Source organism: Schistocerca gregaria, chromosome 3 (genome assembly GCF_023897955.1).
Source record: "Schistocerca gregaria isolate iqSchGreg1 chromosome 3, iqSchGreg1.2, whole genome shotgun sequence".
Classification (NCBI taxonomy): domain Eukaryota; kingdom Metazoa; phylum Arthropoda; class Insecta; order Orthoptera; family Acrididae; genus Schistocerca; species Schistocerca gregaria.
The window spans coordinates 82442240-82459421 of record NC_064922.1 but is presented as its reverse complement, the minus strand read 5'-3'; the positions used below and the strand labels follow the sequence as shown (position 1 = coordinate 82459421).

Sequence of the window (17182 nt, the reverse complement as noted above, 5' to 3'; positions counted from 1 at the left end):
AAAATGAATGTGTTGCCAAGCTTCATCCATGTCCCTCTTCAGAGCCAAATAGTACAGAACAAATACAAATACACACACACACACACACACACACACACACACACACACACAGACACACACACTTTTAGTACTTACGTTGTGAAATATTACAGATTACAGTGGAAATACAAAGTTATTGCGTTAACCTCCTATTACTGTCAGAAAAGCATCATGCTGTTGCAGGTGAGAAGATATACGACCAGTTACTGAAGCCTCTTAAAGCATACGCAACTAAAAATTAACATAGAAGATTTTAACAGACAAATTTTTTAGCCGTAATTTTCACTCATGAATTTTATTGTAAAACATTTATTTCAAAATTTCAATACTATAAGAATCCCCCTCCAGTCATGGCACCAATGTGGCTGAACACGTTGGGGCAAGAAGAATAACATAAAACTTTGTGGCCTGAATAAACAGTTGAAACTTAAGTCTCATAATTTATTCTGCAAACACAGCTACAGGAGCATCAGAACACCAAAGAATGATGTATGCTGAGATTTGGATTTGGACATATATTTGTGTTTCCAGCAGTTGCTCTATAACCGAGGCATCTGAGAAAACCTCAAGAGCCGAAATGGCAACTGGTGATTATCCTACAGAGAATACCTACTACAAAAATATACATACTATTCCCAAGTTCTGTTCTGGTATAGGACTCCAATCATCGTAAATTGCTGAACCAAGATAATTCAGTTGCAGAGGAATTGTACACATATACTGAAACACAAGTGAAGATTCTGAAAGAGAACTCAACTCCCAGGAAAGTTGTTACACTACATTCCAGCTGGTCCCTGTACAGCTCTCCTTACAAGCATCACCAGTGTACTATAATGCAGAAGGAGAAAACATTCTGTAATGAGTCAGATCACATACTGAATAGCATTGGGGTAAAGTGTTGGTCTCAAAAACAAGTACTTTGCCCCCAAATTTTTCACCAACTTTTGTTCTCTACCATGGAATACTGAATCATTCCTCCCACACATTCTGTCATTATTGTGCAACTTGAAATGTGATACTTACTTTGGATCTAGGTGGTCGAAGTCCCTCAGACATAGTTCTCGTGTGTCATGAGAGAGGTATATTGTGTCCACGTCCTACGAGAAGGACAATTATACATTTTATGAAAATGCAAACATAAATAATTATGTGAGCAATCAGATTCTCTCAGTGTGAATGATTAATGGTGTTCTTTACAGTGTTCTGTCAAGTTGCCAATTCCATTTTATGCACAGTGTTTTGACGATTGATAAATTCACTCATATGACGAGGTCAATATCGTAGTGCAAACATCAACTTTTTGAGGCAGCAAACCTAAAGACTACGTTGAAGTGGCAATATCGAAAAATCTAATAAAATGGGACAGAGATTTCAAATTAACCACAGCTTTGGACCTCGCACTCAATTAATGTCTTGTGGATTGTATCATCCACCACAGATGGAATATACAGAGAACGTGCATTTTGTGGAATGACAGTGTGGGCTCTGAATAAAAAAAATAATATCAAAGGATGTAGAGAGCATTAGGAACCAAACTCGGCTATAAATAGTTATGTAGTAATACTTCACAGTCTTGTTGGAGCTCTCGGCAGCTGATTGAACGACCAGGTCAATCAGCAACATATTTGGTATAAAATGGAATCAGCAACTTTGATGAACACTTGAAAATACATCAATAATAAAAATAACTTTCTGTTATCAAACTAATAGCCTAAACATGTACCTAGTTAAGTAGTACACTACTAATGCCAACTCAACAAGAAAAAAGGGTATGTAAACATACATATAAAAGTTTTAATCTGTAATTAATGACTTCCTTTAATATACAATTATGACTGCATCTTAACAACTGAATGACATGATGAAAAATAAATGATAAGGTAAAAGCTAATGTAGTAAGAAGAAGACACGGTAACAGTGCATCCTTATGTTAGTTCCATCATAGTAAAGTGAAGTAAAACAAAACATACCCAGGACACCTCCTCCCGATAAGGCATATTGTGGTAATCACACATGCAAGCATACTGTGTGGAGAAGCCACCACATGGACCAACAGCCGTGGCACGCCCATCACTGGGACTATCTTGCAGGTACTGGTTTCGTGACTCTGGCACCACTTCTATCCTCCTGATAATATGCCTTTAATGAAAAAAAGCCTGTTAACAATAAGAATATATGATACTGCTTACAAACTGAAGTAGATGATTATTATCTATTTACTGACTTTAAATTAGCTATTAACTTTTTAGGCTTTTTGGTCAAATTTGTCGGCAAAATTTTATACCAAATTAATTGAATGCTGCTCAGATTATTATTATTAATTGTCTTTTCATATTACTATTGATATGCCCTGTTTATCTTTTTCTAGGTTTTGTCAATAATGCTTCAACTTCTTTAAATATTGGATGTAGTTCCCTTTCCTTTTGTACCAAGGTTATTGAAGCATGGTGCATCTTTCCCAGCCCTCCTAAATATCATAACAGTATTGTGAAGTCTAAAGTAAATTGAACACTGCTTTGAATTTTATTTACTTGTGCTCCAAATGTCCATCCTTAGTGTTGAATATTTGATGTTGACTGCCCAGATACTACACAGTTTGTTTCCTCTCACTCTTGTTACACATTTTTTTCTCTTACTTTTCTTAACATTCCTTATAGCAGCTGTAGTTTATACGAGCCTTATGTTTACTGATACCCTCTTCTAAGTGAACTGATGTGAGAAGCTTAGATCTGTTTGTTACTAGATCAAAGATTTTGCTCGTATGAGTCTGTCCTATTGCCAACTTCTCAAAGTACGGTGGCGGAGGGAAGGGAAGTAATCTCTGCCCCCTGTAACAGTTCTAACCATATGAGTCTTCCACTCTGTAGCTCACAAGCTGAAGTCTCACCCTATCACAATAGCGTGACCAGGAAACAATCTCAACATTCCGCAAGTTCCCTCTGAAACGTTTAGTCACTGTAACTCCAAATGCAAATTATCTATAAGATTCGACTACCATGTTTGAGACATCTTTGATGCTTACCTATACACAGATTATTTCATATTCAGAATCTGTAATAACTGAAATAAAGGGTGCATACGCAAACACGGAAAAAATTCCCAGATTTCTACTGGATTTCCCAATTAAAAATACACTTTCTCCCAAGTGAAAACATACTTTTTCCCTGTTAACTGACAGTATATTTTCTCTCGGAACTGTGTAACTAATCAATCCTTTGAATACTTCTATACTCTGTGTTCCGCCTTATGGCAGGTCTTGACATCAGGGAAGCCTCGTCAGAGATGTCTACCACATGAGAGTCTAGGGAAGTGATTCCCGTTGCCTTCCACTGATGATGATGAAATGATAATGAGGACAACACAACACACAGTCCCTGAGCGGAGAAAATCTCCAACTCAGCCGGAAGTCAAATCCGCGTCCCTTGGTGTGATGGACCGCCGCACTGACTACTCAGCTATCAGGGCGGACAATCCTTTGAATGGTTATGGTTTCACACATGGATGTTAAATTTCCCGGTGCGTTATAAAATGAAACTCGGGGAAAAAACACATTTAGGAAAGATCTTCGATTAACAGCATCATGTACGGTGCATATTTTCAAATTACGAAAGCATAAACTTGAATTCCCTCAACAACCGCATATTACTTTCCAAAGCATTGAAATCAAAATTGCAATGCGCTTTTGAAGCAGTTATAGCTCATGTCACGTGATCTCGCCAGCCAATGACAGTGAATATTCAAAGCTTAGGACACATGATTTGGTCCGCCAATAGCAACATCACTGTTAAGTAGACCGAACACACAAACAGGAAAAGTTAATGGCTTAAATTAATACATATAGTGTTGCTACAAGAAAAGCACAGCTTTCACATATGATAATGGTCTCTAAGGTCAATACACTGCAAGAGAAGCTAATCTCTAACACATAATGTTGGTCTTTTATGCGCGTCTTACACTGTAAGATATATAACAAAAAAGGGCCAGTAAAATTTTTAATAACAACATAACTGTCAGATATTCTGGGCTTGAAATACTTCTCCATGGTTCGTCATCAATGAGTTGATTTTTAAATGAGATTCAAACGCTCTGTGATTTAAGAAATTCATCATATACTCTCGCACATAGTTCAACTTACGTAAAAGGAAATTTACTTTGAAAGAAACGCTTTTCAAATAATTATTCACAATATTTTCCCACAACCTGTTAGAAATAGGTTCGTTTCAGCAGTTGCCAGAGAGCACCAGATAATAGGCGCCACCGCACTTACACAGCTACGATGACGTAGGAGGCCCATATGCTCGAACGTGTAAAATATTAAAAGATCTTACATTATGTCATAAAAGAAACCAGACATTAGAGGATACTCCAAGAGTATCAGAATTTAGCGACCCATACTAAAATGTCCAGATTCCCAGTGAAGTGGGCCTCGACCTGATACTAAGCTTTTCAATCTGGCTTTCAGGATGTAAATTTCGTTGGAGTACCAGTACTGTGTCATTTCATGTTTGGTTCTTTGTTATGGCATAATGCCATATGTGCTAGAAGATGAAAACGTGCGCTTGAAATGCAGCGAGAAGTTGAAACTAGCCAACGCTGTTAAAATATATTGACTGTCTCAGTGGAAAAAATTAATAAAAGAAAATTTCTTTAGCAAGCTGACAAAAGTAACTTCATTGTTCTGCAAGACAATTAATGCTTGATAATCAGAAAGATGGAAATAAATAAAATCTGAAACTAATAACATATCTTAGCCTTCAGTAACTATGTGAATGTATTTAATTCACTTTATAGCTCCTAGCCACAGAAATCCGTTTTGTTTACATCTGACGTGAGAGTACTAAATGAAGAGGAAACAGCAAAATCACTAAATGTAAACACGGGTGACATGGAGACTACCCACTTCCCCACTCTAACTCAGACTACTCTGCGCATCAGGCCCGGATCAATGATATTTCCGAACTTGGGCAATACTAGATAGTGGCGCCGCTGCCCGCTCCCCTCCCCCTCCCTCCCTCAAGCATTTGAAATAGGACGTCAAAAATTTTTTTTTTTTTAAATCGAATTTTCAAAAATATGTTCACTTTGTAGCGCACATCTTTCTGAAGAGTCTGATGCGTAAAGCATATGTATTCGAGGAAAGTCATGTTATATGGCCTTACGTGTGCCAAAGTGCAGTGCCATGCCTCTTCACATAGCATTCTTCTATAGCACATCTGTGGAATTGAAACATGTATACTCTGTAATGGATGCCTTCAAACTACACTCAGGACAGTGGAAATTAAAATGTCTTGTGGTGCGACTCTTGCTTCCAGTCGACCAGCTTCAGAAAATTTGAACTCCTTATTCCCTATTAGCTAACAACTTAGTGCTTTGTGTGACATAAAAATAAACAAGGGATACTGAAGCCAGTAAAGACAAGAGACAAGCAAGACAGTAGACATTTCTTCAATCCTTAGCTCCTAGAATTTTATTCCTCTACTCTTGCTACAGCTTCAAATAGCGTGCTTTCCTTTCTCCGAAAGAATCTATTACTTCACCAAAGTTTGTAAAACATTTTGGTACATGAAAAATCGAAATGTCATTGTCTAATGCTGAAATAGCTGTTAATACAAAAAGGACCCAAGACTGGTGTGATTTCTCGATCTGATTATGTGTATTTTGTCACTGTCTGCTAGATAAAACAGAATAGGCCTACCTATTTTGTTGCAGCAATTGTAACACACACCAAATAAGAGAGACTGTTTTGGCACAAATGGTAATTTTTTATAACGCGACAGAATATAATTCAAGTACCAATATCAAATGCCTATTGGATCTACTACAATAAAAAAGCCTTAGGTTGCGAAATAGTTTCACACTACATTCATATGCTCCATTTCTCAGGCATCAGATTGAAAGGTAGTAGTTTGAAATTTTTATACAAATTGGGAATTGTCAGATTTTTCCATAATTTGTGTGATGACTCGTTTCTTCCCCTTCCTCGTTCTAACAAACAGTCTTGTCATCACTAATTCTGTTACTATTCCTGCCATGTCAAAGCTTATTTGCCGGTTAACTTCATTACACCGAGAAGAAAACACGTAATCTTTCTTACCCATTATTCCTGTTAGTCTTTTATTTCCACTCTGGTAGTCTAAATCTACGGATTTTGCTAGTAATTATAATAACGCTCATCATTCAGAAACCCAATCAACCACGTAATGAGACAGCAGCTCGCATTCATCCGTTCGGCTTTACTCCACTCAGCTCGTATAGCCCCTTTTGTCTGCACGGAAGTTTGTTTCTAGATGCGACGAGGATTCCCTTGACAGAGACATCACATACACTATGCACACATTTACAAATAAACTTATGATTCATTGAGAAATCAACTTAGAATGTGTTCAAAAATCGACAAGGATGCTTTTCAAAGTCATATGAATTATCGATAGACCAATGTTGAATGATGGATGCTTTGCGAAACAAGGTTATTTTTTCTAAAAAAAAAAAAAAAAAAATGAATTTCACCCTCCCGCTCCTAGATCCGGGCCTGCTGCTCATGCATGATTCTGACAGCTTGGCCTCCGGTAAATTTTTTCCAGTAGCATTTTCCTGCGACAGCTTAGACAGCCAACAGCCACATTTCTGTAGGCAGAAGCAGGAGAAGGTACTATTCAGCTCGGCATGTGCATGATCCTGCTAGTAACTGCTAACACAAATTTAATGTAAACAGTTGTGACGTCACACTCGTCAGAGCCAATTTGTTGTTACGAAGCATTACTTAGACTTCTTAAAGCCTTTGACACATTTTGCTGTTGGCAGACGATTGTATGTGCACAGTAATTTGTTGTTGCATATGGCGCATTTCCTTCGCAATTTCAGTTTTATTTTCGTTTTTTCTCTTGTTCATGTTTTATTGCTACAGTATTATTCTACAGTAACAGGATACAGAAATATCCTTTGTTAGAATATCGGTTCTTGGAAGTCAAAATTACAAAAATTTAACTGAAAACAAAAACAATGAAAAATTCCCGGGTTTTCCCGGGTCTCCCAGTTGTTCCGTGTCGTATACACCCTGAAACAGATATTGTGCATTGCTTTATGACAATAAGTGCACTTCCAGCACTTACATACAACCTAGGGTTGCAATATACAGGCTGTTCATTTTAACTGAAGACATTTGACATATCTCAAAACTATATAACTGATAAAAAAATTGTATCTCCAATTTCAACCCGCCACCCCAACCCGTGCGTGGTTGGCAGGGGCAACTTAGATATCTTCAATGGGAACCCCAATTTTGCCCGTTATGATTCTACAGTAAAATCTACGTTTGTTTCGTGTGATGCATTTTCTTCATTTCACCACCATAATTTACTACATGCTACTCAATAGTCCTTGAATATTCAGAAGCACTTGGGACCACACCTGCATGCTGAGTGGATAGGACAGGCCAGTATTTCACCACTTCTAAATGGAAACCGCATTCGCAATGTTGTATTATTCTGACATATCAAATGGAGAACTACTCGATGCACCACTCTGGCCGTTTAGTAAACTACGACCTATGATAAAAGGTATTATACTCCATCCGGAGCTCACATATTGTACAGGTACAGAAAAGATAGTGGCTCCAAATATTACAATACTTGTGTAGTGTTTATTGCCTGCACACTTACTTATCCAAGGTGTATATGTGGACAAGGAAAAAACATCTCCTAATTTTTCCTGGATTTCCTGGTTAAAAATACATTTTCTCCCAGGCAAAAACACGCTTTTTCCATGCTAAGTGACAGTATACTTTCCCTTGGAACTGGGTAAGTTATCAGTCGTTTGAAAGGCTACGGCTGATAAACCGGCATAAAATTTCTCGTCAGTTCAGAAAACAAAACTCAGGGAAACCTGTCTTGCAAAGATCTTAGGTGTGCAGCAGTATGTATGTTGCAAATTTTTGTATTATAAAAGTATAAGTGCGAGTTACACCAAACACTGCATGTTACCTTCTGAAGCATTGAAATCGAAATTGCAATGCGATTTTGTAAGCCAGTCACAGCTCATGTCATGTGATCTCGCCAGCCGATGACAGCGGATATTCAGAATAAAAGACACGTAATGTAGTCAGCCAATAGTACCATCAACATTAAGTAGCGCGAATAAACAAATAGGAAAAGTTAATTATTTAAATTAATATACATAGTGTTCTACAAGAAAAGAAAAGCTTTCACATATAATATTGGTCTCTAAGGTTCGTGGGGACTTACAACCAATGGCTCACACCCAAATAATATCGCTATCCTACCTCAGCGAGAACAGCTGTATCTTTGCCAGGACTCGCATGGTTATGGTGGAGTGTCTAGCAGAATATTAAAGTACTGTGCTGCACATGTTAGCCCTGTATTTAGCCATATTTGTAATTTTTCCTTTAGGAATGGTCAGTTTCCTGAGCAATTGAAGTACTCAGTAGTAAAGCTGCTTTATAAAAAGGGAGGAAGGGATAATCTAGAGCCGGCCGTTGTGGCCGAGCGGTTCTATGCGCTTCAGTTGGGAACCGCCCGACCGCTAGGGTCGCAGGTTAGAATCCTACCCCGGGCGTGGATGTGTGTGATGTCCTTAGGTTGGTTAGGTTTAAGTAGTTCTAAGTTCTAGGGGACTGATGACCTCAGAGCCATATGAACCATTTTTTTGATAATGTAGAAAATTTTGGACCTATTTCTTTGCCATCAGTGATATTGAAAAGGCTGTGTATATAAGGATAATTGATTATTTTATAACACACGATTTGCTATCAAATGTACAGTTCGGCTTTAGAAGTCGTTTAACAACTGAAAATGCTATATTCTCTTTTCTCTGTGAGGTACTAGATAGGATAAACAAAAGGTTTCAAATGTTTGGCATATTTCTTGATTTTACTAAGGCATTTGATTGTGTTGATCACAAAATATTGCTCCTGAAGTTGGACCATTGCAGAATACGGGGAGTATCTTACTTTAGCAACAGACAACAAGAGGTCATTATTCACAATGTTGATAATGGCTGTGATGTGGCATCTGAGTTGGGTACGGTCAAGTGGGGGGTGCCCCAGGGATCAGTGTTGGGGCCTCTCCTGTTCCTTATTTATATGAATGAGATGCCCTCTAGTATTACAGGTAACTATAAAATATTTCTGCTGTGTGCAACATTGGCTGAGTTTCAAATAGTGCAGTACATGGCACAAGTTCATGGCTTGTAGGAAATAAACTAACGCTAAATCACAGTAAGACTCAGTTTTTACAGTTTCTAACACACAATTCAACAAAACCTAACGTTTTAATTCCACAGAACAGGCATATGATTAGTGAAACTGCACAGTTCAAAATTTCTAGGTGTTCAGATAGAATAGTAAGCTGTCGTGGAAAACCCACATTCAGGATCTTGTTCAAAGACCTAATAATGCCATTTTTACTATTTGTACAGTGTCAGAAGTGAGTGATCGTTCAACACGAAAATTAGCCTACTTTGCTTATTTCCATTCTCTTATGTCATATGGTATTATATTTTCGGGTAAATTTTCCCATTTTAAAAGGATATTTTTGGTTCAGAAACGTGCAGTTCGGGCAATAAGTGGTGTAAGTTCACAAACCTCTTGTCAACCCCTGTTCACGAGTCTGGGTATTTTGATATTGGCCTCTCAATATGTATATTCCTTGCTGTTATTTCTTGTTAAACAGCTTTCACTTGGTTAATACTTGGCAGAAATCAAACCTTCATTTGGATCGGACATCCTTAACTCTTGTGCAAAAAGGTGTGCAGTGTACGGCTGCATCCATTTTCAATAAGCTACCACTCAAATTCAAAAATCTTAGCAGTAATCCATGCGCTTTCAAATCAAAACTGAAGAGTTTCCTCATGGGTCGCTCCTTCTATTCTGTTGAGGAGTTCCATGAAAAAATTAAGCTGATTCTTATTGTATTGTTGATTGCGTTTACTTAAACTTATGGACTGACCTTTCTCGGGTTTCATAAACATTTATTTTACACAATGTGTAGTTTAAGATATTTCAATGTCTTCATTTAAAGTGAACACCCTGTGTATTCCAATTTAAATTGACTATTCACTTCCAATTTCACCCAAATTTATGTCCTTAATATTATATACGCTTTATTGTCTTTAGTAAATGAGACTTTCTCATGAATCTTGCCACTAAGACCAGATTCTCTCTTTTCGATCTATCAAGATAAAAGTTTTCGTCTTGTACTAATTTGCCCCATCTGTCCCTGATTAAAGCAGATAATTTATCTTAGACCTTGCAGAAGGATTCCTTTAACTCTCATGTGCACACTACATGTTTTCACTAAATATGTAACCACTACCTTTGTGTAGTGCACGCCTGATCTGTTTGTTTGGACGGATAGGGGGGTGTTGCTCTAAAATTCTCCACTGCTGTAAGTGCGCCACACATTTGTAGTTACATCAACCGCCAGTTGGTATCAGTGCGAGCCGGCCACTAGAAGACGCCTGCAGACGACGCATCCACGGCAAGGTCTCCACCGCACCACCTACCGGTGACTCGCGCCTATATATGTGCTGAGCAGCGTTGACTCAACTCTCACTATGTTCTGATTCGTTATACATGACCATGTGACCAGTGTCAATGGCGGTAAGCCTAAACTGACATACGTTTAAGAATTCATTACCGACACTGCAGCACCTGTGTCAACCTGTAGCCCGAGCACTTGCGGAAAAACTCGATAAACAACTTGGGAGAAGTCACAAACATTGGACTCGCACAGTTTAGATCCATGTCCATATCTTGAGCCGCGTATGACATACGGAAACGATTTTATCTCCTTCTGGCAAGCATTACAAGTAGTCCAGCGCCCAGGGCTTGCCAAACGGTCGTGTTGGACAAAACAGAGAGGACAAGTTGGAAACAGAACGCTGATGCTGGCGCAAAGCTTGTGCTATCTGCAAAACTTCTGCCAATGGGGGCTTTTCACAGAGTAAAGTCCTCTGATGCACTTCCTTGTTTGGTTGCTTGGTTTAAAGCCGGGAGAAGGGGCCAAACTACGAGGACATCAGTCCCTTGTTCCTAATAAAACAATGCCACAGGTGTGAGAATAAAACGGACGAAACATATAACACAAAACGGAAAACAGAAAGAAAGAAATTGCCAAAAGAATGAAGCGAAGGCAACAAACACTAAAAGGAACAAGAGAGGACAAGGAAACAATAGACTCTAGAAACAGAAGAGAGTAAAACATGAAAGCAGATTACAATGGCTGTCCAACCACAAGAATAAAAAGGGAAGGCCAGCCACTCTGCAACACATTAAAACCTCCACCCTAAAAGCACTAGGGTGGAGGACACAGAGGGACAAAGGACAAGCGGTAAAACCTACATAGAAGCATAAAACCCACTCTCACACACAAAAAACATGAAACTAAAGAAGCTGTGGAGGCATTGTCGCCCAACACCGAAGGCAGGGTGCTGGGAAGTTAAAAGTCTGCCGCAGAGCGGATAAAATTGGGCAGTCCAACAACAGGTGGACAACTGTCATTTGGGAGCCACTGCAACACTGAGGTGGGTCCTCCTCATAGAGTAGGTAACCATGCGTTAGCCACTTATGGACAATGAGGAGCTGGCGGAGGATAACTGATTCCCTGCGAGAGACCTGCATGGAAGACTTCCACACATTCATAGTCTCCTTAATGACACACAGTTTGTTATGTGTGCTGTTATGCCATTCCATATCCCAAAAACCATGCGGTGTAAGACAGAGTGCAAGTCAGCTTCGGAGATGCCTATCTCCGGAAGCGATTTCCGCGTCGCTGTTTGGCCAGCCTGTCAGGAAGTTCATTGTCAGGGATTCCGACGTGGCCTGGGGTCCACACAAACATCACAGAAGGGCGGGACTGTTCCAGGGCACAGATGGACCCCTGAATGGAAGCTACCAGAGGGTGGCGAGGGTAGCACTGGTCGATAGCTTATAGGCTGCTCATTGAGTCAGTACACATGAAAAATGACTTGCCAGGGCATCATCAGATGTGCTCAACAGAACGAGATATGGCTGCCAGCTCTGCAGTGAAAACACTGCAGCCAACTGGCAAGGAGTGCTGCTCAATATGTCCTCCATGAACATATGCGAAGCCTACGTGACCAACAGCCATTGAGCCGCCAGTGTAAACCACTTCAGAGCCCCGGAACACGTCAAGAATCGAGAGGAAGTGACAGCGGAGATGGGCAGGGTTAACGCAGTCCTTAGGGCCATGCAAAACACGTCTAGACGAAGCTGCGGCCGAGGCATACACCATGGAGGCGTACGTGAACGGACCGCAAGTAGAGAGAAGGTCTCCAGTTCGGGGAGAAGGAACCGCACGCGAACTGCAATCGTTAGCCCCGATCTGGGCTGCCGATGCAGGAGATGGACTACTGCAGGCAGGAAAAGGAGACAGTAATTCGGATGCTCAGGGGAACTATGAATGCGTGCTGCGTAACTGGCAAGCAGTTGCACACGTCTGATCTGCAGTGTAGGGGCACATGTTCACTGAAGACTGAGTTTAGGACATAAACGCATACTCCACCTGACACTCGGTTATAGTCACTACGGCTCCTGTAATATCCCTCATAGCCGCGGAGGGCAGGGGGTCCACATTGCTTGGAACCAGGTTACATGGAGAGCAATGGAGATAGCAGGTGTGAAGCTTAACAGTTGCCCTAGCTCAGCCAGGCGGTGGAAAAAACTGCCGCAATTCCACTGGAGGATGACATCGTGAGACTGGAAAGGCATGAAACATTCAATATGGCAGTTTACGCCAGAGAGTCACCTGCTGCCACAGATTTATTGCCTGAGCAGCCTATGTCCATTGTGTCTGAGGGTCTGGCGAGATCTAGGTCCTCAGCGGACGCCAAAATCTCCACCCCATCATCAGGCGCAGAGCTTGTAGTTAGTGCTGGTGTGGGTGCCACTGCAATTTCCTTGGTCTTAGTGGTTACCTTTTTGGATTTCTCTCACTGCTCCTTGAATTCCCTGGCTGGGAGGACTTCACTGGCTCCGTCTCTGGAACTGAGGATGAGCATGAAGCCGTATGACCAGCTGCTTTTGGGCTCTTCAGCCACTGATGGGTCTTTCCCACTAGAAGAAACCTGGGAAGGGACTGAGCCAAGAGACCCCTTCCTAGTGAGAGAAGCCGAAGAAGACTTACGCTTCTCTGGCTTTGGACGGATGTCCCCAATAGTTGGGTTGGGGGAAGGGGGGAAGTTGCTCCTGAATTAGGTGGTGCAGTAGCAACAGGGAGGGAAATGCGCCCCCACAGGTGTAGTCTTCCAGCTCTGAGAGGTGCCCTGGGTTAGCGGAGCTAATGGTGGCAGAACTGTTGTAGAGATGGCGTAAGACTATGTCATACGCACAGGATGCACATGTTAAATTTTTCTCTTAGCCTCAGTGTAGGTCAGTGCATCCAGGGTCTGGTACTCCATGATTTTCCTTTCTTTCTGGAGAATCCTGCAGTCAGGTGAGCAAGGGGAATGGTGCTCTCCACAGTTGACACAGATGGGAGGCGGGGCACATGGTGTATTGGGATGTGATGGGCATCCGCAATCTCGGCATGTGATGCTGGAAGTACAGAGGGAAGACATAGAGCCGAACTTCCAGTACGAAATGGACACCTCGCCGCTCTAAATTGGTGCGCAGCTCATCATCGGACTGCAAAAGAAGGTCTCTGTGAAATAGGATACCCTGTACCATATTTCAGCTCTTATGGGGCATGATGGTTACAAAAACAGTGCCCAGCTTGTCACAAGCGAGTAACTCCCGTGACTGGGCAGAGGATGCTGTTTTGATCAAGACTGATCCAGATCTCATTTTGGACAAGCCCTCCACCTCCCCGAACTTGTCCTCTAAGTGCTCAAGAAAAAACTGAGGGCTCATCGTCATGAAAGATTCACCATCAGCTCTCGAACATACAAGGTAATGGGGCGAATAAGATCCGCTGCCATCTTTAGCCTGACGTTCCTCCCATGGTGTGGCCATGGTGTGACTGATTTGGGGTCGTACTTCTGTGCGTTGAATTGAGCTCTTGATCGCTTACAGACTGCTGGTATTTCACCAGCAGCAAGCGATGATGGACTATGCTTCATCGTCTGTCATCCGCCCTGATGCCACCCATTCCGACCAGGGGCCCTACCCATGGGCGCCACCCAGCTGCAGCAAAGGCCACCTGGCAGGATGGCCATTGCCAGGAGTCCCGATGCACCAGGAGGATGGGCATCTACCCGTTGGCATACGTGGGGAGTTAACGGTGAAGGCATCAGCAGAGTGATCCCTGTGTAGTCAGGGGGCTACAACCAACAGGGTACACGGTGGCCCCACCAGAACGGATATAAGGTGCAAAGAAGTCCACGGTCATCGTCAACGCAGAAATCAACACTGAGTAGTGCATGGTGGAAAATGCACCCAGAAGGTGTCGCCCCCAAGAGATGGAGAATGGGCAGGACTGCAATGCGATGACGAGAAAGAGGGCTAAAGATCTCAATGCAGAATGGACACGATGCACCTTGTAAAGCGCCCTTCCCCAACTGGCTCGCAGTTCGAGAAAATTTTGAACAATGGAGGTCAAACCTTACAGAGGACCATCACATAAAGAGCAAAACATGTGTTTCCTTTTAATCGCCTCGTAGGACAGGCAGGAATACCTCGCGCCTATTCTAACCCCCAGACATGCTGGGGGGGCACTTCCTTGTCTGCAGCCAAACAGAAAATTGCGTAGTGCATTGTACAGTTTGCATAAGAGTCATTATGGGCATCAGTAACAAAGAGACACAGTTAAGGCTGTGAAGTTTGACTGTGCAGTCCTGTATGACTGGTCTGGTTTCTTGTCGCATCTGTAGAATGCAACTCATGCCGCTACAACATGTTTGTCTGCGATGGTAATGTGACAATACACTGCACATGTAACTAAAGGTAAGAGCTAACAGTTCTTGTAAAGGGCTACTTGACACAGTAACTGATATGCCTTTGGTGGAATCCATGAGAGGAATAAGGCTTTGCACAAATTAGGCTGCCACACGAAAGCCAAGAAATGCTGTCCGTGTCTTTCTTCGTAAGCTTTGCAACCCTCGCCTGAATCAACGTACGGACGAAAAGTGGGTGGATAGACTGGAGAAACGGTATTCTCTCTGATAATGGAAGCTGCCAAAGAGCTCAATGCCGAAGTAAGTTGTTCAGTCTTTAATGACTAAACCTGATGAAACAGCACTGAAACACTGCACACGCGGAAACAGTTCAAAACTTGGCGCCAATCGTGTAGTAACCAAGTAATATACGAAACCGGTCTAAGTAACACGAATATGGCTTTATTTATAAACCTCAGAACAGTAACACAAATAAGCCTCTCGTGACTCCACATGTTTCAAGAGCAAAGAACAATACAGAAGGTGTAATGTAAGTGATACACAGAACAGCTGACAGAGACAGTACCTACTAAACAAACATACTGGGAGGGAGTCAGCACTGGTCCGCGCATCTCTAGGTGCAAGTTGCCGGTAGACAGTGCAGTGCAGTGGAGACCGTGCAACGTGAACACTTCCTACAGGCGGAGGCTGCTTCCAGTGGCTTGCCCACACTGATATAGGTGGCAGTACAAACGTGCAGCGACACGACACTTGGCGTACTCACACCGACACACAATAGTAGCAGGACACAGCATCCACCCTACACGAAAGGTCCGGAAATATGCGCCTGAGACCGCTGACGAATCATGTAAGTCTCAGGTGTATGCCATCTTCTTAGCTCCAAATAATGAATCAGTTTGTACCCCAATCTAAAGTTACAATTGACGGCCTCACAACACAGGAGTGCACACAGAATGGTGTCATTAATGCAGCACTTAGGCAACGCTACTGAACACTTAAAATAATAATAATAATAATAATAATAATAATAATAATAATAATAAGCTGTGTGATTCACTGAGCAGTACTGCACTACTCAGACTAAGTATGTGACACACACACACACACACACACACACACACACACACACACACAACACAACACACACACACACAGTGTAAATTATACATTACTCACTGTAAAGGAACTGTAGGAAATATATTTCTGATGGCTGTTGTCAGCGCTTTTATCATGGAGTCAACATCATGGCTGGCTGAATCATCAGCAGTCAAAAAGGAGTACTGCTTATCACCAACAGTGAGGCACAACTGCAAAAATAATCACAGTGTTACTAAGTCAAGATTCACTGTCTGCTATAAGGAAATTTCATCATGCTGTAAGGAGGGGAAGAACATCAGAAGTATTGTTGCATGGTACACACAAGAAATAACTATAATTACACAACAAGGTTACAGTTTCCATTACAAATCTGTTTCACACTTTTTCATACAAAATTCATTCTCAGACTAAAGCCTCAACTGGTAAACTGCCTGCATTGGATGCATTGTACCACTATATGTTTGCAATCACCTGAAAATCTAATTTGAAGTCAAAAAATTGCGTAATTTACTATTCAGAAGAACAGTGTTCAATGATCATGTGCTGAATATCATATAACAAAATTCAACATTTATTACAAACAGAATGATGCAATATGATAAGTTATAGGAACTGAAAAGAGAAACAATAGTTACACTGTTATTTTAAACTGCAGAATACATAAATAAAACAAAGTACATACCTGATTTGATTTCTTGCTTTCAACAGCTTGTATTTCTAGGTAATGGAAGTGTGATTCAATCTGTTAAAAAGAAAAGCAATGAATTAAAACTTGTTAAGTACATGGAATATAGATTTTTTAACTCCTTCCTTGCGTTTATGCCTTTCTTTTTAGTTGCACATAAGATGCTATCAGTGGAAAAAGAGAAGATGGGACAATGAAGTGGAAAGGGAAAAGGAAAATACATTAGCTTATCATTATTTTAACAACAGGTTATTATTTTATGGTTTATTTTGAGTATGGCAAGAACAGTAGGTGACAACTGATTACTGCACTTGTATTCAGTAAACATGAACAATGGTAATAAAGGTGGATGAAATACACACAGAATTTGACATATGCTACGAATGTCTGCAGTTATAGAGTGCTTAAGAGTCATAGTCTATCTTCTCTGTCTCTGTCCTTGTCCTCACATATCTAACTATTTGAATATCACAATTACGGAAAGACTTGCTG

General features: G+C 41.2%; 1 protein-coding gene across 8 annotated transcripts in view; it reads right to left on the bottom strand.

Moving 5' to 3' along the window:
* LOC126356058 (F-actin-uncapping protein LRRC16A) overlaps positions 1-17182 on the bottom strand; it is a 488103-nt gene that overhangs the window by 258689 nt on the left and 212232 nt on the right. For all 8 annotated transcript variants that reach the window (XM_050006760.1, XM_050006755.1, XM_050006753.1 and 5 more), the window contains exons 4-7: positions 16688-16747; positions 16084-16214; positions 2010-2178; positions 1063-1136 (exon numbers count right to left, since the gene is read on the bottom strand). In XM_050006760.1, coding sequence (XP_049862717.1) covers positions 1063-1136; positions 2010-2178; positions 16084-16214; positions 16688-16747 — 434 coding nt within the window. The remainder of the gene's footprint in view (positions 1-1062; positions 1137-2009; positions 2179-16083; positions 16215-16687; positions 16748-17182) is intronic.